This window comes from Leuciscus leuciscus (assembly GCF_965113295.1).
Source record: "Leuciscus leuciscus genome assembly, chromosome: 2".
Lineage (NCBI taxonomy): Eukaryota > Metazoa > Chordata > Actinopteri > Cypriniformes > Leuciscidae > Leuciscus > Leuciscus leuciscus.
Genome location: NC_138726.1, coordinates 50,609,657 through 50,630,023, shown reverse-complemented (window position 1 = coordinate 50,630,023; position 20,367 = coordinate 50,609,657). Strand labels below are relative to the sequence as shown.

The following is a 20,367-nucleotide window of genomic DNA, read 5'->3' as shown; positions in this document are numbered from 1 at the left end:
AGAGAGAGAGAGAGAGAGAGAGAGAGAGAGAGAGTAATTAGGGTGAGAGAGGTCGATGTGGTTTGCTTAGAGAGGTTCGTCACAAAACTATTTTGATTACGGAAGCTTCGATATTCTTCCACAAGCCTTTCTTTTCCTTCATCTGCCCCATACAGGCTGCATCATGTATTGTAAACAAATGCTTTCTGTATTAAAGTATGATCTAAAAACTATTATCTGTGATACATTATCATCAGTCATATTAATCTTACGGTAATATCAAGCTGAATTGCAATTCCTCTTTCTATTCTGCCGCCTTAAGCATCAAAACAGTCGTTATTAACCCTGAAACCTACGAACAGTTTGAATTAGGTTGATGTCTAATCCATCCTCGCCTACTTACTGTCTCTAGAAAAGATACAGTAAACAGTATTTTCTACCATAACACTAAATGCTGGGTCAGTATTTAATTTATTGTGCAACAGCGCCATCCTTTGGTTGCTAACAGACATGTCTTCTTTTGCCTGTTATGATAGGGCAGAAGGGGCTAGATTAGACTACATTTCCCTCATGTACTGTGGGGCAGTTGCATAAACAGACCCATTATGTTAACCCTTTTAAAAATTTTTTTTTACTTAATTTCTACTTCATCTGAATGTTACGAAACTTGGTAAAGGTTTTGGCAATTGCTGTGTGAACAAAAAAAATCATAGACATGATTCGGGGTCAGGTATAAAGGTTAAATGGTCCTGAAAAAAAAATAGTCACACTTGTATTTCATCTATAAGAGACATTTGGTTCTGCGCCCAAACAACCTTACTGAAAGCTAACATGTTTTGGAAAATATTTCATATAAAAATTGAAAATGGTATTTTTGTGCATTTTTCATAACATTATATATATATATATATATATATATATATATATATATATATATATTTCAAGCTCACTTTAAAAAAAAATCACTTCATCGATAATCTGACAAGTGTTGTCTTTAAAAAGAGACCAATCTTAAGTCTGTGCTCCAAAGCATTCAAGATTTATGACCATTTAAGTTGGAAATATAATTTTCTGATCCAATAATGAATAAGTGAATAAATGGATTATAACTACTGCATAAATATCATTTAGTACCATAAAATCCCCTAAAAATACAAAATATTCAATAAAAAACATTATCGAACAAAAATATAGTACAATCATACAATCATATACAATCATTTTTTTGACTGGTTAAAGTCCCCATGAAATCAAAATGTAAGTTTTTGGCTTTTAGTATGAATATGTTAGTTATCTATAAGCTAGTGTGTTCCAAAATTTTTTAACATTTGCATTTAGAAGATATAGGTCTAACCATTTAAAACGTACAGTCTCTAGCACTTCCGCCCATATGGAGCAATGATTTTGATGACATCACTCTGCACTTCAGCTTCTCATCAGATTTTCTGTCCAATCAAATGCTCTCTAGATTCTGAATCTCCGCCCCCTACATTATAAATACATGCTGCGCTAAAATTGATCACTCATTCACACATTTACTATTTTCTAGGCCTACATGGTGAATTGCTCATAGTGCACTATATAGGGGACAGGGAACGATTCAGACAGTGTATATTATGCTTTCAATGGGGCGAATGAAGTCTGGTTTCGGGTTAGTGTCATGTGAACCGCCGCAGCGCACACAGTCTGCTCCAGTCCAGAGACAGAGAGTAGATCATATATGTGCGAGTCGGTGCAGACCAGAAAACATATCAGACCCATTTGAATTTTGAATCCATTTGAATATAGAGTGCTATATTTTAAAGCCATATGGACGAGATTAGCAGGAGAAACAGTTAGAGATTAGGAAGATACTGTGGTACTGAGCTAAACGGCTCTGGCCGAGCTGTGACATAAACTAAACTCTATTTTAAAGGTGCTCTAAGTGATGTCACGCGTTTTTTAGGCCAAAACATTTTTTGTCACATACAGCAAACATCTCCTCACTATCCGCTAGCTGCCTGTCCCCTGAACACACTGTAAAAAAACGCGGTCTCTCTAGACACCATAGGCTCCACAAACGGCAACAAAAACAAACTGGGCTCACCCGCACCACGAAACACAACAAACAGTGCTCCAGCCAATCACCGACAAGAAGTATTTGAGGGGTGTGGTTTGGGGGTTAGTGCGCGTGCACTGCACATGAAGGGGGTGTGTGGAGGAGAGAGAGAATTATGGCCGACACACGACTAAAGAGACGACGTTCCGATGAACAAATTGCAAAGAAGAGGGACAAGGATAAGGAACGCGCGAAGTCCCGAATTTACATCGGAAAAACCCTCGAAAAGTGGCGAGAACTCCGCCGGCAGAAGGGCTTCCAATCCGACATTCAGTTGCTCTGTTTTTGCAGAACAGGTAAATCCATTTTTCTTTCTAAATTGACGTTCATGTTCGCCAAACCAACACAAGGATGTAATTAGCTAGAACTATGCAGTCAGCGTTAGCTTTGGTGAATACGTTTCTAGCAGCTAGCGATCAATCTCTATTGTAAATGGTCAAGCAAATTCACAGTAGGTCGACAATTTGTGTGAATGATTGTTTTCACCCACTCTTTGTTATGGATTTGAATGTTCATTAATAGGCTATTGACAACTTTGACTAAATTTGTTTACGCCGCCGCCGTTGTTTATGCTCACTGGGAAACGCGAAGCTAACGTTATCTTGCTATTATTGCGTCCTTGTATGGGAGCTATAGTTATAGTTATAACCTCAGGTGGCGAAACGATTTTAAGACAATGTTTCTCTTTTTCTGCATTCTGTTCTGCAATATATAAAAGCATTTATCTAACTTGGTGACATTACACATTGAATGAAGTATCAGTAAAACTTAACTTTGTTTTTAGTGATTACTTTGACTTTCCTTTATGCCGGAAGGGAGGGGAGGAGGGAGGGTCTAGCTAGCCTCCGTTTTGTTTGACAACAATTCGAATGTCAACACTCCCGGCATCACTTAGAGCACCTTTAAAAAGGGGAGGAGCCGTTCGATATATCCAGCCTTGCCCTGCCACACTGAATAATGCTGCACGTTTCATGGCGCTTCAGTGGGCCTTTAAGACTGTGGCAAGTAAGCTAGTATGACCAACTAGCAGTTAGTCAAGGAGAAATCATTCTTTTTAGTAGCTTATGAAATTAGACCAATCTACATTTTTATGTAACTGACTTAAAACAGTAATGAACAGCATTAAAGAAAAAAGCTTTGTAAGCTTGTAAGACTATACTTAACAGTTTATGCAACCTGGAGGCAATAAAATAACAGACATAATGGACCTGATGGTTGCGGAATGAGGACTTATTAGTCAAGGCAGAAGGAAAAACACATATTAATACAAAGTGGCATACAAGTTTAGCGGAAATCAATTAAAACATTAAGATACCAGAGAGTATTATAAAATGCACGAATATATATCCCGTCGATGTTTTACACTCCAGTCCAGCTGGTGGCGATAATGCGCCAAAAGCAGGTTCACCAACCGTCATTAATGCGAAAAGATGACGTAGAAGACTACATTTCCCGAAGTGCTTGAAGAGAACAGGAAGTACTTTTAATGTCGCTGATATGTTCACAATAGGAATAAGCATAACTCAGGCGATTCAACGTTTTGACGTCCGAACAGATTGTGTATGTCTCCGGTGTTATGTAGGAGTGTCCGTCTCTCATCTGCGCGGCAAAAGCACGGGGCAAAACAAAAGCATGTGGATGTAATTTCAACAAAGGTATGTAGTGAGAATGAAGCCAAGCGACGCTTTATTGTTTCGAAAGACAGGAGACATCATTCTGTTCACTGTAAAACGCCATTGAAGCTGGAAAACCACCAGAAACTGATATTATTGAGTGAGCTAGCTCGCTGCAGCCTCATGACGCAGATGATGTCGCCCAGACTCACATGTGTTGCAGTGGCGTTGTTTTCATTGCTCAAATTTCAAGCACTGGCTGCCTTTTTTCTTTTTTTGTGTGATAATATCTGGGTTATCATTACAGTATAGTTTACAGTTAGACAGCTGGGTTAAATTTCTCCATTCAGTATATATTACACTCTAACTAATCATAATTTAACAGATATTCAACCAATTTAATGTCATGCTCATCTAGCCCAAAAGCTTTATTTTGGATTTAAACGTTTACTTATAATATTTAATATTACGTGGTGATTTGTTAACTTGTGACACATGTTAAGATGAGGTCTTACACATGTCTCTGGGAATTCCCCTAGCCTAGATTATATTGACTTCTTGGCCTCTTTTAAACCAAAAAGTATCATAGTTTGATTGATCATGTTAATAAAATGCAGTACCATGGTATGTATTAATGTACTGTGGTATAATAAGACTTCTAGTATGGCAATTCCAAATAATTATTTCCTAGTAAGCAAATAATAGCCTAAACTCCTGCTCACACTATCATACACTCATTAATTAGACAAGACATACATTCTTTGTACTTTAATTAAAAGCTTGTATTGTGTGTTATATTATTTATTTATTTATTATTATTATTTTTTAAGATTACATCAGACTGGGATTGAACTCAACCACTAGCCATGGGGATTCGGTCGGCTCAGAAGAAGCATTTCCCTCTTCGGGGCATCGATGGAGTGGTGCAGCTTTTCGAGTCCGAGCTTAACAGCCCAGAACCAGACCTGGCCCTGCTGTCCCTAGTGCTGGGTTTCGTAGAGCACTTCCTGGCTGTCAACAGAGTTGTTCCCGTCAATGTCCCGGGCGTTCGCTTTGAACCTCTTAAACCTGACAGCCCCAACTCTTGCTTCCCCACAGTCGAGCTGAATCTCGTATCTGCCCTTTATGAACGCTTCCTGGCCCAGATTCGTGGTGCCGTGGACATGTCCCAGTACCGCAAACCGACTGGCGGCTCCAGCCGTGAGCTTGTGAAAAAGGTCTCAGATGTGATCTGGAACAGTCTTAGTCGGTCGTATTTCAAGGACCGGGCACATATTCAGTCCCTCTTCAGTCTCATCACAGGTAGACTTTCACACATTAAATGACATTAAACAAATCTGACCATGTATTGTAGATTAATATTGCATTTTTGTACTTTCTGTAAGGCACAAAGCTGGACAGCTCAGGAGTAGCTTTTGCAGTGGTAGCTGCATGTCAGGTGTTGGGCCTGAAGGATGTTCACCTCGCTCTCTCGGAAGATCATGCCTGGGTCATCTTTGGCAAGGGTGGGGAAGAGACTGCAGAGGTCACATGGCATGGGAAGGGCAACGAAGACAGAAGAGGTCAGACTGTTAGTGCTGGAGTCAATGAAAGGGTACGTAATGATCTGTTATTCATGATAATAGATAAACACTACTGTATATTCATAAACACCATGCCATTCAAATGTTTGATGTCAGCATTAAGAAATTAATGTTCATTCAACAAGGATGCAAGTTGTTTAAAAGTGACAGTGAAGCCATTTATGTTACAAAAGACTTCAAATAAATGCTGTTCTTTTGAACATTATATTCAGTTTCCACAAAAACTTTGCAAGATGGATAATAAATGTTATTTGTGCAACAAATCAGCATATTCAAATTATTTTTGAAGGATCATGTGACTCTGAAGACTGGAGTGATGATGCTGAAAATTTAGCTTTGCCAGCACAGCAATAAATTAAATTTTAAAATATATTTACATTTTTAAATTGTAGTAATAGGCTATTTCACAGCATTACTGATTTTTTTTTTACTGTATTTTTGATCAAATGACTGAAGCTATGAGAGACTTTTTTTTAAAAACGTCAAAAATCTTTACGACTCCAAACTTTTGAACGGTTGTGTAAATGTGAGACAGTTCTTTAACTTTGAGTTTTCATGTTGTAAATCTGTGCTTCATTTATTTGATTCTCTTTCTCCTCAGAGCTGGTTATATCTTAAAGGCTCCTACATGAAGTGCAACAGGAATATGGAAGTAGCGTTCATGGTTTGCGCCATCAATCCTTCTCTAGATCTGCACACAGACAGTACAGAGCTACTCCAGCTCCAGCAAGTATGTCTTTTGATTTGGAAAGGGCTGAATTCTACGTTTCCTGCATTCTATTGGCTGCTCTATCTATAAATGTCTATTATATACTGTTCACTGTATCTATGTTTATACATATGCATATTTATGTATCTATTGTCATCCAGATTTTCTTTCTTTTTTTCAGAGGCTGTTGTGGCTGCTGTATGATCGAGGTGATTTGGAAAGGTATGGCTAGTTTCTTATAAATCAGAGCACTCATTTGATCTGATTATTGTATATAACTCTTTCTGAATGTGTGTTGAAGGTATCCCATGGCAATGGGCACTTTGGCTGACCTTGAAGACCAGGAACCCATGACTGGCAAGGAAAGCCCTCTCTCTATTCACCTTAAGGTATATATGATTACAGCTATATCAGCATATATCACCGATACAGCTGGAAGGTTGTCATTTATTAAAATTGCACTATTCTGTTTTGTTTTCCAAAGGCTGTTGACTCGGCTAAAAAATATTACAACAACGAGCACATCTACCCTTTCATGTATCTAGCAGGGTACTATTACAGGCACAAAAATGTCCAGGAGGCTTTGCGTTCCTGGGCGGAGGCTGCATCAGTAATGCAAGAGTAAGTCAAGCATCAGAGAAATCTGACCATTGAATGACATTTTAGTTGTGTCTGCTAAAGTAATTCACTTTTGAAAATGCAATATATTCGTTATTTTAATTAGACTTTAACAGCAGAGGGCAGTGTTCATTTGTTACTGGTGCATATCTTTTATTGCTTATTAAACTCATTAAAGGAATAGTTCTCACTTCAAAATGAAAATTCTGTCATCATTTACTTCCCCTCAAATTGTTTAAAACCTGTATGAATTCATTTCTTCTGCTGAACACAAAAGGAGATATTTTTAAGAATGTCAGTAACCGAAATGGATGGGCCCCATTGACTTCCATAGTATTTTTTTTTTCCTACTATGGAAGTCAATGGGGTCCATCAACTGTTTGGTTACCGACATTCTTAAAAAATCTTCCTTTGTGTTCAGCAGAAGAAAGAAATTCATACAGGTTTGAAACAACTTGAGGGGGAGTAAATGATGACAGAATTTTCATTTTGAAGTGAACTACTCCTTTAATGCTTGTGATGCATTCCTAAGAGAAAATGATTTATGTAAAAAGGCTGAATCAGTCTCTGAACTAAAATGTGCCTGTTACTACTGCACAGTCATGATTAGATGACAAATTGAAAACGCATCAAGCTTCTTAAATGTTCATGCCAAAAGGAAAATGTGTTGTTTGCCAGCATTGTCTGTGTTGCCTCATGCTGTTTGTCCTTAGTCTTTAGAATCCTCATTCCTGCCTCAGCCTTGGCATGGGTCCCTGTCGACACAGACAATCTGTACTTTCCTCCCTCTAAACACAGTGCAGTTGACGGACCGAGTGCTAAAAATACTTGATTCCAAAGTCCTAAAGGATGTCTGCACAAAGCACGCCTAGAACTACTGCTCACTCCCATCCACTTCCTTTTCCTGCTCTTCCTGTTTCCTCTTCCTTCATGACAACATTAGCTATCTCCTACCCTCTGTCCCTCTGACGTATCTTTATTTTGTTTGTGCCTATACACTGCCATTCAAAAGTCTCTTCTGCTCACCAAGGCTGCATTTATTTGATCCAAAATACAGTAAAAACTGTAATATTGTGAAATATTATTACAATTTAAATAAACTTTTTTTCTATTGTAATATATTTAAAAATGTAATGTATTCCTGTGATCAAAGCTGAATTTTCAGCATCACTACTCCAGTCTTCAGTGTCACATGATCCTTCAGAAATCATTCTTAATATGCTGATTTGCTGCTGAAGAAACATTTATTCTTATTACCGATGTTGAAACCAAGTTGTGTAGAATTTTTTTTCTTCAGGATTTTTTGATGAATAGAGAGTTAAAAAGAACATTTATCTGAAATTTAAGTCATTTGTAACATTATTAATGTCTTTACTGTCTCTTTTGATCAATTTAATGCATCCTTGCTGAATAAAAGTGCTAATTTCTTTAAAAAAAAAATTTTTTTACTGAATTTTTATATTCTGTATTATGTTACGAAAGCTTTCTATTTCAGATAAATGCTGTTTTGAACTTTTTATTCATCGAAGAATCCTGAAACAAATTGTTTTCAACATTGATAATAATCATAATCAAAAAAAAATCTTGAGCAGCAAATCATCATATTAGAATGATTTCTGAAGGATCATGTGACTTTGTAGACTGGAGTAATGAGGCTGAAAATTCAGCTTTGCCAACACAGAAATAAATGACATTTTAAAATATATTCAAATAGAAAACAGAAAAATTGATGTAGATCTATTTTTCAAATAGAATTTTTTTTATATTTCACAATATTACCATTTTTACTGTATTGAGACTTTTCAAAAACATTCAAAAATCGTACCGATCCCAAACTTTTGAATGGCAGTGTATCCACACTATATAAATAAATGTATCAATGTGCATGTGTATATATATGAAATATTTATATTGTTAAGAACAAAAGATAATATATAATCCCATATTTTTGGTCTACAGTTACAACTACTGCAGAGAGGATGAGGAGATCTATAAGGAGTTTTTTGACATTGCTAATGATGTCATTCCGACCCTTCTTAAAGAGACAACAACTGCTGCTGAAAGTGGTGGCGAAGGGGCTGATGAAATGGAAAAAGAGGTCTTGTTTAATTAAGCATGAAAGAAAACATTTTTCAAAAATAAATAAATATATTGTTTAGAGCAGGGTTGTAAACAAGTCTTTCTCTTGTCCTCTATTCATGCTTTTACCTCAAAGGACCAGCCCAGACAGGTCGCTGCTTTGTCTGCCCTTCAGGACCCAGAGTGCTTTGCTCACTTACTCCGGTTCTATGATGGGATTTGTAAATGGGAAGAAGGAAGTCTCACGCCAGTGCTTCATGTAGGCTGGGCCACCTACCTGGTTCAGTCCCTTAGTCGCTTTGATGCACAGGTAAAATCCCTCGATTTTCTCAATAGACCCTTTTCATAGACTGTGATTACGTGTTTCAACAGTAATTAACATCCTAAATCTAGTGAAGTATTCCATGTTTTAATTAAAAAAATCTAATCCAACAGCTTCTCTTTTCTGAATGCTGTATTTAATCTATATAGTATTTTTTCTCTCTTTTACAAAGTTGTTGAAACTTTATCATTTTTTTTTTTCTTTGGCTATTGGAACTGATGGGAATACAAAAATGATATTTGCTGTCGTCTCCCCTTTACCATTAAATAAGTTGACCTAAATATGATGACTTCCACTTCTGAGAACCCTGGAAATGTGAAAATTTTATTAAAATGGCATTTATAATCAGACTCTGTGTATTCACTCTTTCTCAGATCAGGCAAAAAGTGTCAATCATCACCAAAGATGCTGAACCAGTGGACGACGATGATCAATCCAGCGAGGACCCGCGTGAGGGGCGTAGACGGGTCCCGAGGCGAGAATCCAAGTTAGATGAACAAGCAGGACCATCGTCTCCAAGTGCAGCATTGCCCGCTCAAAATCCAGTTCCCAAAAAGGTGGGCGGAGAAGGAGGACGGCGTCGTTCCTCTGCTGGCACTCGAGGTAAAGAGTCCGATGGCAAAAATGAGCCATCATCCCCGAGTCCCACACCTTCACCTTCCCAGCCACCCATAGTGCAGGGAGGGCCGGTAGTGGCTTTCCACAGTGAGAAGATGAAGGGTATGAAGGGGCTGCTTTCTGCGGCCAAGATCAACTCTAGTGCCATTAAACTGCAGCTCACGGCTCAGTCTCAAGTGCAGATGAAGAGACAGAAACCCACTCCTTCTGGAGATTACACCTTGTCCTTCATGAAACGTCCTCGCAAAACTCTTTAAAATGCCAATTTATAGATATTTTTTTCTTTTAACTCCTTTATTTTCACCTGGTGTGAAGTTCATTAGTTTGCCTGGAAATGACAAATGTTCTGATAAGATGATGCTGAATTTATGTAATTCACTTCTTTATAACCATTACAAGTTGAAGTCAGAAAACTCGTCTCATGCACAAGCAGTTTTGGTTTATTATTTGATAGTATAAAGTAATTTTATTAATTTGTCTTAAATCTGTATAATTACTATAAGTTCTATATTGAAAAAAGAACTCAGATTAAAACAAGCCAAAGTGATTATTTTGTGTTTATCAGGTTATTAGAGAATATGCTATTCTTTGTTCTGCAATACAATGAAACTTCTTGACAAGTCTAATGTATTTAACAAATGATTGGGATTTCCAGCCTACATGAGTAGGTCTGGCACTTGTTCTGTTAATCTCCACATTACTGCTGGATTTCATAAATTGTCTCAAGGATACAGTAGTGCCATAGCAAACTTTGCAAAAAAAATTTGCAGTGATCGTGTAAAAATTATTTTCTCAATGCTAAAGTGTATTTTCCATTAAATAAACAACTTGAAAAAATCTAGTGAGTTTTGTCTTTTATTTACTGTCATGCACGTTGTGAGGGCTTATCTTTGCCCTTTGATGCTTTGCACATGCGCAAACGCAGCGAACAGTATCGGGTCTAGTGATGGGTGAAGCCCGCTCAAGTCAACGAATCGGTTCTTTTGAATAGTTCATTTCAAAGAGCCGGTTGAAAAAGCCTGCTCTTTTAAAAGCGTTTTTTCCCCCCGTCATTTCGAGATCCCTGACTTGCTACCGTACAGGCATGTAGCCTATTTATTTTTTCCGCATCGTTTACTTTTCGTTATGAAGGTGTTTATTATAATTCCACTGTTCAGTTTGTTACTACTGCCATGATTCAGTTTATCAAATCATAAAAGTAGAACCTATATTTGCATTAAACAGTAGCCTACTAACATCCATTTAGGCTACATCTTTTTTTGATTGAAAATGTGTTTTTTTTCACGATTTGTACAAAGCTATTTATTAAAACTAAATCGTAGGCTATATAGGCTTCGTGTTGATAATGGTTCTCGCCATAATAGGACATTTCAGTCCTATTCGTTAATGACTTGTTCAATCCGATTTTGCGAATCGATTCATCTAAAAGATCCGACTCCAAAGAACGGATTTCTGCTCTACGGGTGCGCGAGTGTGAGTGAGAAGGACAGGCAGAAAGATTACAAGGCGAAGTCAGTGATTACTGGTTGACTGGATGTGAACATTAATATTTGCATTTGCTTTGCATTGCATTACGTAATTAAATCTATATCCTACAGTTTTATCATTGACATTCTTTTTCACCACTTTTGATGACAAGCGCACCAGGATGAGATGAGTTTACTGGATATCAAACTGTGTGACAGCTGTCATGAATAACTGAAAAGTAAAGAAATCTGCTGGCATGAATACTATAGGAGTTTCATTTTTGGATCCCTTGGATGATTATGAGATTATTCATCAGATCGGGAGCGGCACCTATGGAGATGTCTTTAAGGTGAGAATGAAGCTGTTTTTTTTAGGTGACCATTTGGAAATTGCACGAAGTGTTTTAAGCTTTAATCTAACGTCTATGTTTTAATGCATGCTTCACTGTAAAGATGTGAAAAAACAAACACATTGCCTTTTGGGTTACTAGCACAAATCTACCAAAAAGGATTGGATTAACATTCTTTGGACATGGTGTCATGCTGTGTTTTTAGACATATTTTATGGTAGTGCCATGGAAAGACTAGGAATATGGTTATTCAGCATCATGTTAAATGTCAAGGTACCATCTGATGTCCTCATTGTACCATGGTACCGCCTCAGCAAGTTTTTGTAAGGGGAATCTTGCTGATATTGACGTTTGATTTTTTTTTTTTTACCTGTTGTTAATGTCCTTGTTTATGCTGAATATTTCAAGGAACCCGAGCCATGATATTACTTGACTGACTGGTTTTCTAAAGTGATAGTATTCACAGCATGTGTGCAAAGACACACACTCCATCCAACACATTAAACCTTGGTCCCCATACTATATATTTTTATTAGCCTATGTCTAAATGTCTTTGTTAGAGCATCTAGGTCATTCTTTTCAACAAAATATGTTATAACGTAAGTCAATCTGTCTTCAATGATCATCCTACATGCAAAACAGCCCTTTCCAAACAGAAAATCATAGGTAAAAAATAGATGCAATATAAAGTATTTTGTGATTTTAAGGAAAGCATATGGTTGGCTCCGAAATTTGACTCGACTTAAAATAGATCTTACTAGCACAACCGCAGCATTAATGGAATGTTACAAATCTGGACCTTAAAGCCAAGACTCTCGCAGGTGTGGTAGTGTTATTCTCCAAGAAGTTTGTGAAGTGCAAACCTGTGTTTTCTGTCTCTTTTATAGGCCTATATGTTTGCTGAAATAATGTGGAGATTGTGTCACTCTTGCAATCCCTAACACAGTCCACTTTATCATAATTCAGTGGGTGAGCCAACAACCCATACAATGCCCATCACACAATGCACAAAGAATCCTTTCTAGTGTCCTCCAGCTCTCTCAACTTTGAGTCAGAAAGTTCTCAAGATCTAAAAATATTTCATGGTGAGGATTACCAGCTGCCATCGAACAAAACAGTCTGTTTTGAATTTGATGGACTTGTCAGGTCTGCCTGTGCCAACATAAAAAATAACAAGCTTTGGGGATTTTTGGCCAAAGTGTGGGCAGATACCGAAGCTGAGCCATTGTTCTTGGTTTGTGGCTGCGTTATTTCAGGTTGTACAGTTAAACCATTAAGAGAATGTTGCACTGTCGCTTTAGTCATGACAGGAAGTCCTCTGGCATGCCAGGAAAAACAACAGGAAGTCAGCTCAGTGAAGTTCCAGGTTTTGTCCAGAAATGCCCGATTTGTTATGTTTATGAGTAACCCAAAGCAAAAATGGAGGTTCATTTTCCTGGTTAACTTTTTTTTGGTAATATATTATGCCCTTTTTCAAAGTCTTGATTTTGAAGAGTAGATTTACATGCTTGAATGTTCAAAAACACCTCATTTTTCACGTTTGTTGCAGCACCTCTCTTCCCAGTCTGTCAGTATCGCTCTGTTTAGTTCCTTTTCTTTATGAAGCCCCTCCTTCTGAAAAGCACAATGTGCTCTGATTGGTTGGCTGGATCAGTGTGCTGTGATTGGTCAACCTCTTTGAGCATGTTTCAGAAATGTCACGCCCCTTAACCGTGAGTTTCAACACTGCCAATTCAACTCAACCCAGGCCTTTTGTGTGTGTGTGTGTGTGTGTGTGTGTAAGCCTTTGTTGAGAATTATTTAAAGGAGGAATTCTGTGACGTGTTCGTTCCCGGAAGAAAACTCAAGACTACAAACGAGGCATTTCAGGGAGTTCAGAAACAGTCCGCACTGATAGAGAGAATAACTCCCTTTCTGGAGTGACTTTGTGCTTTGTAACTTTGCAGACCTTTTTCATGCTCAAACAGCAACATTAATTTAATTATTTAGTGCAACACACACTAAAGAAAGTTGAAAATGTAACAAAAAAAGCATTATAGCTTTAAATAAACCACTCTGTATGTATAACACACATTTAATATGCATGAGTTTCCCCATTTCATTCCAAAGCTAAAATAATTTGATGAATCTTTGGCAAGTGGTGATAGTGTATTTTATAGTAACTTGATAGAATCTAGAGCATATGATACTCAAAAGAGTGTTTAACTGATGGTACAGTATCGTCTGAAGAACATCAGGGCCCGTATGTATAAAACTTCTAAGAAATGCTCTTAAGAATAGTCTTAAGCTTTGACTTAAGTGTCAGAAAATACTTAGTAAAGAGTAGGACTTTTCTAAGAGTAGGAGACTTTTATAAAGCAGCTAAAAGCAACTTTCAGTAAAGTATAAGACTGATTCTTAAGTGCTGACTGAAGTGGGACTTAAGTGTTGTAAACTAAGGACTACAATGATGTCAACCCAAAATGGCCGCCCTCAACCACTGAATCAGCCAATTGTGAGCCTGCAAGGATGAGGTCACTGCAGCATGACACCAATCATTTAATCTAATTATAATAAAATAATTTAATTAAGACACTGAAGCTTTAATATTTAAATTTATTTTAAAAAATGTTTTGCAGTGCATTGTGCAAAATTATCACAAATTAGTATTTATGCTGTGGAAACCCTTTTCTATTGATGCGTGTCTCCTCATTCACAGTTGGAGCAATTATGCAAACATGAGTTCCATCAATGGATCCAACAACTCAGGAAAGCCCGAAATACTCAATAAAGTGGCTTTATTTTACTGCGAGATTTGAAGATCAATTGGAAAGTCAAAGAACTGCCATATAGTATTGACCAAAAGTGAGGCCAAGGAAAATTGACACTCACCCTTCATTCAAATAGGGTTACAAATGTGTTAAAGATTTTGTACGCGTATTGTGTAGTTGTGCTTGGAGTCAATTGTTTATTTGTGATAACACAATGAAACATGTCAAACTGTACAGACATCATTTTTAGCCAAGGCTGTCAAACAAATGAACAAGAGAGGACAATGAAATATTAATAACTGACTATGTTGCAGACAATGTATGATTTTTTTCTTATCCTGTGAGCTTTTTAGTAAAAAAAAAAAAAAAAAAAACCTGTTGGTGTAGTTAGCCCTTTTTTCAACAATATTATTGATCTGCCTGGATTGACACCATTGTCTGAGAACTGAACTGGGCTGAACAATGACATCACTGTTTTCTCAGAGCAGCTGTATAATGAACTAAATAGAAACTAATGATCTTTTACAATGGAAATTAATCATCATTGAACTAACTTAAGCTGCACAATGACACTATTTTCTTCTAGAGCTGCTGTACAGCCCAAACTAACTTTGTTGCATTATTTTCCTGTTATCACTGTAAAGCTGCTTTGGAACAATCTGTACTGTAAAAAGTGACCTGACTTAGTCATAATTTGTCAGATAAATATCTTCACTAAGTTTTATTTTCCTTATATTTTGATGGTTTAAGCAAACTTGTAGGGTCATAAAAAAACAATAAAAAAAAACTCTGCACATCACTTTTAGCCACTACTGTATTTAATGTGGTCAGTGCCACAATAGTGCTATTAAGACCCTGCTTACTGTGGAATGATGAGCTCAAGTCATCACCGGTGCACTGCTGCTTTTTTCCAGTCAGCAACAATGTAATTATTACTTTCCTTTTTATTTCATTGCTATAAAATCAACTCCGTCATCATTTACTGTAACTCCAATACATCATATTTTCATTGAAAAGTGCGTGGCGACCTCCTCTCTGCTGCCATCTTGTTACTCCTAACTAGGTTAAGAGACCTCTTCAGCTCTCTTAAATAATTTAGGAGCTGAGACCTAGTCTTGACACTTAGGAACCTTTATGAATCACTCTTATTCTTAAGTCTAGGAATAAAAGTAAAATGACATCATTCTTAGAATTTTGACAGACTTGAGACTAAAATTTTACTCTGAGTGGCTTTATACATACGGCCCCTGGGCCCGTATGTATAAAACTTCTAAGAAATGCTCTTAAGAATAGTCTTAAGCTTTGACTTAAGTGTCAGAAAATACTTAGTAAAGAGTAGGACTTTTCTAAGAGTAGGAGACTTTTATAAAGCAGCTAAAAGCAACTTTCAGTAAAGTATAAGACTGGGCCCGTATTCATAAAGATTCTAAGAATTCTCTCAGAAAACTCTTAATTTAGCTTAAAAACTTTTATGTAGGAGTCTTAGCTTAAAAGCGATTCGGGACCGATCTGAGAGCAACTCAGAGTAAGGAAAATACAAAAACTTTTATCTTAGTGAGGAGGCGGGGTTGACCCCGTTGCTATGTATGACACAATCTTTTGAAGACTGTGATTGGTTGGTTGTCCAAGAAGGAAAAAAAAAGTGATTTTAAGTATAGGGTCTATTTTAAGCCTCCACTTTGAACTTACATGCGTATTTTTTCCTATTTGATCGTTCTCTCTCTCACACACACACACACACACACACACACACACACACACACACACACACACACACACACACACACACACACACATTATATATGTGTATATAAATCCTTTTTTTATTTACCATGCTGTTGATTTCCTATAAGGTATTTGATTGCTTAGAATGATAAAAATTGTTCCACTCTTTCCAGTTACACTGATTGCTGGCATGTCTATTTAAGCAGTGGTTTGAATGTTGGTTTTAATGTATCAAACATGGAATTTTCCCAGTTGCCAAATATCGTAATGTAGTGATTACTTTCATTTCAGGCGCTATGGCATTTCTGCGCTGTGTCGGAGATATTAGCACGTCTCTAAAAAGATCAGTCACAATTATGATCCCTGCACGATCTAATCTATAGCGTCTTATTAACTCACTGTAATCCATTGTCTGCAACACATTTCTTCTCCCTCTTCGTCTTTCTGCCATTTTCTCCTCTGCTAAAGAAACTCTTAAGCCTCTTAAAAGTCCTCGTCCGTGCTCCTAACAATTTTGACCTTAAGACCTCTTTTAAGGGTTAAGATGCTTTCTGAATTACTTTTTTCTTTACTAGGAGTTTTTCTTTAATTTTAAGAGTAAACGCCCACATTTCTAAGAATTTTCTTAGAATTTTGTCACTAGGAGCTACTCTTTGCATTAAGATTCTTTATGAATACGGGCCCTGATTCTTAAGTGCTGACTGAAGTGGCACTTAAGTGTTGTGAACTAAGGACTACAGTGATGTCAACCCAAAATGGCCGCCCTCAACCACTGAATCAGCCAATAGTGAGCCTGCAAGGGTGAGGTCACTGCAGCATGACACCAATCATTTAATTTTATTATAATAAAATCATTTAATTAAGACACTTTAATATAAATATATATATTTTTTTTTTATGCTTTGCATTGTGCAAAATTTTCGCAAATTAGTATTTATGCTGTGGAATCCTCTTCTGTTGATGTGTGTCTCCTCATTTACAATTATGCAAACATGAGTTCCATAAATGGATCCAACAACTCAGGAAAGCCCGAAATACTCATTAAAGTGGCTTTATTTTGCTGCGAGATTTGCATAGTCAATGAACTGCCATACAGTAGTGGCCATAAGTCAGGCAAAGGAAAATTGTCAGATTCACCCTTTATTCAAATATTAAAAATGTGTTAAAGATTTTGTACGTGTATTGTGTAGTTGTGCTTAGAGTCAATTGTTTATTTGTGATAACACAATGAAACATGCCAAATTGTACAGACATAATTTTTAGCCAGGCTGTCAAACAAATGAACAAGAGAGGACAATGAAATATTAATAACTGACTATGTTACAGACAATGTATAATTTCTTTTTTCTCCTGTAAGCTTTTTATTTTTTTTATTTTTATTTTTAACCTGTAGCTGTAGTTAGGCCTTTTTTCAACAATATTATTGATCTGCCTGCATTGACACCATTGTCTCTGAACTGAATTGAGCTGAACGAAGACATCACTGTTTTCTCCAGAGCGACTGTATAATGAACTAAATAGATAACTAATGACTAATGATCTTTTACAATGGAAATGAATCATCATCGAACTTACTTAAGCTGTACAATGGCACTATGTTCTTCTAGAGCTGCTGTTCAGCCCAAACTAACTTTGTTGCATTATTTTCCTGTTATCACTTTAAAGCTGCTTTGAAACAATCTGTATTGTAAAAAGCGACTTGACTTGAAATAATTTTGTCAGATAAATATCTTCACTAAGTTTATTTTTATATTTATATATTTTTAAAAAATTTAAATATGAGGGATGAACAAAACACCATTTTCCTCATATTTTGATGGTTTAAGCAAACTTGTAGGGTCATTAAAAAATTAAAAATAAAAACTCTGCACATCACTTTTAGCCACTACTGTATTTGATGGGGTCAGTGCCACAATAGTGCTATTGAGACCCTGCTTACAGTGGACTGATGAGCTCAAGTCATCACCGGTGCACTGCTGCTTTTTTTCCAGTCAGCAACAATGTAATTATTACTTTCCTTTCATTTCATTGCTATAAAATTTCTTAAAAGTCAGTTCGAAAAAGGATCCCTTGATGATCAAACTTTTATTGTTTGATCAACTCCGTCATCATTTACTGTAACTCCAATACATCATATTTTCATTGAAAAGTGCGTGGCCTCCTCCTCTCTGCGGCCATCTTGTTACTCCTAACTAGGTTAGGAGACCTCTTCAGCTCTCTTAAATAATTTAGGAGCTGAGACCTAGTCTTGACACTTAGGAACCTTTATGAATCACACTTATTCTTAAGTCTAGGAATAAAAGTAAAGTGACGTCATTCTTAGAATTTTGAGAGACTTAAGACTAACATTTTACTCTGAGTGGCTTTATACATACGGCCCCTGGGCCCGTATGTATAAAACTTCTAAGAAATGCTCTTAAGAATAGTCTTAAGCTTTGACTTAAGTGTCAGAAAATACTTAGTAAAGAGTAGGACTTTTCTAAGAGTAGGAGACTTTTATAAAGCAGCTAAAAGCAACTTTCAGTAAAGTATAAGACTGATTCTTAAGTGCTGACTGAAGTGGGACTTAAGTGTTGTAAACTAAGGACTACAATGATGTCAACCCAAAATGGCCGCCCTCAACCACTGAATCAGCCAATTGTGAGCCTGCAAGGATGAGGTCACTGCAGCATGACACCAATCATTTAATCTAATTATAATAAAATAATTTAATTAAGACACTGAAGCTTTAATATTTAAATTTATTTTAAAAAATGTTTTGCAGTGCATTGTGCAAAATTATCACAAATTAGTATTTATGCTGTGGAAACCCTTTTCTATTGATGCGTGTCTCCTCATTCACAGTTGGAGCAATTATGCAAACATGAGTTCCATCAATGGATCCAACAACTCAGGAAAGCCCGAAATACTCAATAAAGTGGCTTTATTTTACTGCGAGATTTGAAGATCAATTGGAAAGTCAAAGAACTGCCATATAGTATTGACCAAAAGTGAGGCCAAGGAAAATTGACACTCACCCTTCATTCAAATAGGGTTACAAATGTGTTAAAGATTTTGTACGCGTATTGTGTAGTTGTGCTTGGAGTCAATTGTTTATTTGTGATAACACAATGAAACATGTCAAACTGTACAGACATCATTTTTAGCCAAGGCTGTCAAACAAATGAACAAGAGAGGACAATGAAATATTAATAACTGACTATGTTGCAGACAATGTATGATTTTTTTCTTATCCTGTGAGCTTTTTAGTAAAAAAAAAAAAAAAAAAAAAAACCTGTTGGTGTAGTTAGCCCTTTTTTCAACAATATTATTGATCTGCCTGGATTGACACCATTGTCTGAGAACTGAACTGGGCTGAACAATGACATCACTGTTTTCTCAGAGCAGCTGTATAATGAACTAAATAGAAACTAATGATCTTTTACAATGGAAATTAATCATCATTGAACTAACTTAAGCTGCACAATGACACTATTTTCTTCTAGAGCTGCTGTACAGCCCAAACTAACTTTGTTGCATTATTTTCCTGTTATCACTGTAAAGCTGCTTTGGAACAATCTGTACTGTAAAAAGTGACCTGACTTAGTCATAATTTGTCAGATAAATATCTTCACTAAGTTTTATTTTCCTTATATTTTGATGGTTTAAGCAAACTTGTAGGGTCATAAAAAAACAATTAAAAAAAACTCTGCACATCACTTTTAGCCACTACTGTATTTAATGTGGTCAGTGCCACAATAGTGCTATTAAGACCCTGCTTACTGTGGAATGATGAGCTCAAGTCATCACCGGTGCACTGCTGCTTTTTTCCAGTCAGCAACAATGTAATTATTACTTTCCTTTTTATTTCATTGCTATAAAATCAACTCCGTCATCATTTACTGTAACTCCAATACATCATATTTTCATTGAAAAGTGCGTGGCGACCTCCTCTCTGCTGCCATCTTGTTACTCCTAACTAGGTTAAGAGACCTCTTCAGCTCTCTTAAATAATTTAGGAGCTGAGACCTAGTCTTGACACTTAGGAACCTTTATGAATCACACTTATTCTTAAGTCTAGGAATAAAAGTAAAATGACATCATTCTTAGAATTTTGACAGACTTGAGACTAAAATTTTACTCTGAGTGGCTTTATACATACGGCCCCAGGTCTTGGCAATGGCTACAGAACAAGGTTACAGTGAAGGACACAGCAGGCTGCCACTGACACTAGGATATTTGTCATTAAGATCCCTGCCAGGAGAGCTGGATCTGTTCCTAGATTTTCTACAGCATCCCAAACATTTCACCAAAGTAAACATGGCCTTAAAGTCACGTTTATTCACCTCTGTGTTGCATTTGCTCAGTCACATACAATGTAAAATGTTTATTTGAAAACCAGAACAAAAAGATATAATAATATAAACACTGCAGTGATTTTAATATGGCTAGAATGCATTTTTAAACCTAAAACCCTA

The 20,367-nt window shown here is 36.7% G+C and overlaps 2 protein-coding genes across 2 annotated transcripts in view; both read left to right on the top strand.

Moving 5' to 3' along the window:
• Positions 1-3,573: 3,573 nt before the first annotated feature.
• On the top strand, positions 3,574-10,473 carry men1 (multiple endocrine neoplasia I). The gene is made up of 10 exons (XM_082156255.1): positions 3,574-3,732; positions 4,521-4,992; positions 5,076-5,284; positions 5,875-6,003; positions 6,164-6,204; positions 6,284-6,371; positions 6,467-6,603; positions 8,560-8,698; positions 8,816-8,989; positions 9,376-10,473. Exons 2-10 carry the CDS (start codon positions 4,557-4,559, stop codon positions 9,874-9,876), a joined length of 1,854 nt encoding a protein of 617 aa, XP_082012381.1. The 5' UTR covers positions 3,574-3,732; positions 4,521-4,556; the 3' UTR covers positions 9,877-10,473.
• Positions 10,474-11,062: 589 nt separating this feature from the next.
• map4k2 (mitogen-activated protein kinase kinase kinase kinase 2) overlaps positions 11,063-20,367 on the top strand; it is a 30,705-nt gene continuing 21,400 nt past the window's right edge. The window contains exon 1 of the mRNA XM_082156216.1: positions 11,063-11,435. Coding sequence (XP_082012342.1) covers positions 11,343-11,435 — 93 coding nt within the window. The 5' untranslated portion in view covers positions 11,063-11,342. The remainder of the gene's footprint in view (positions 11,436-20,367) is intronic.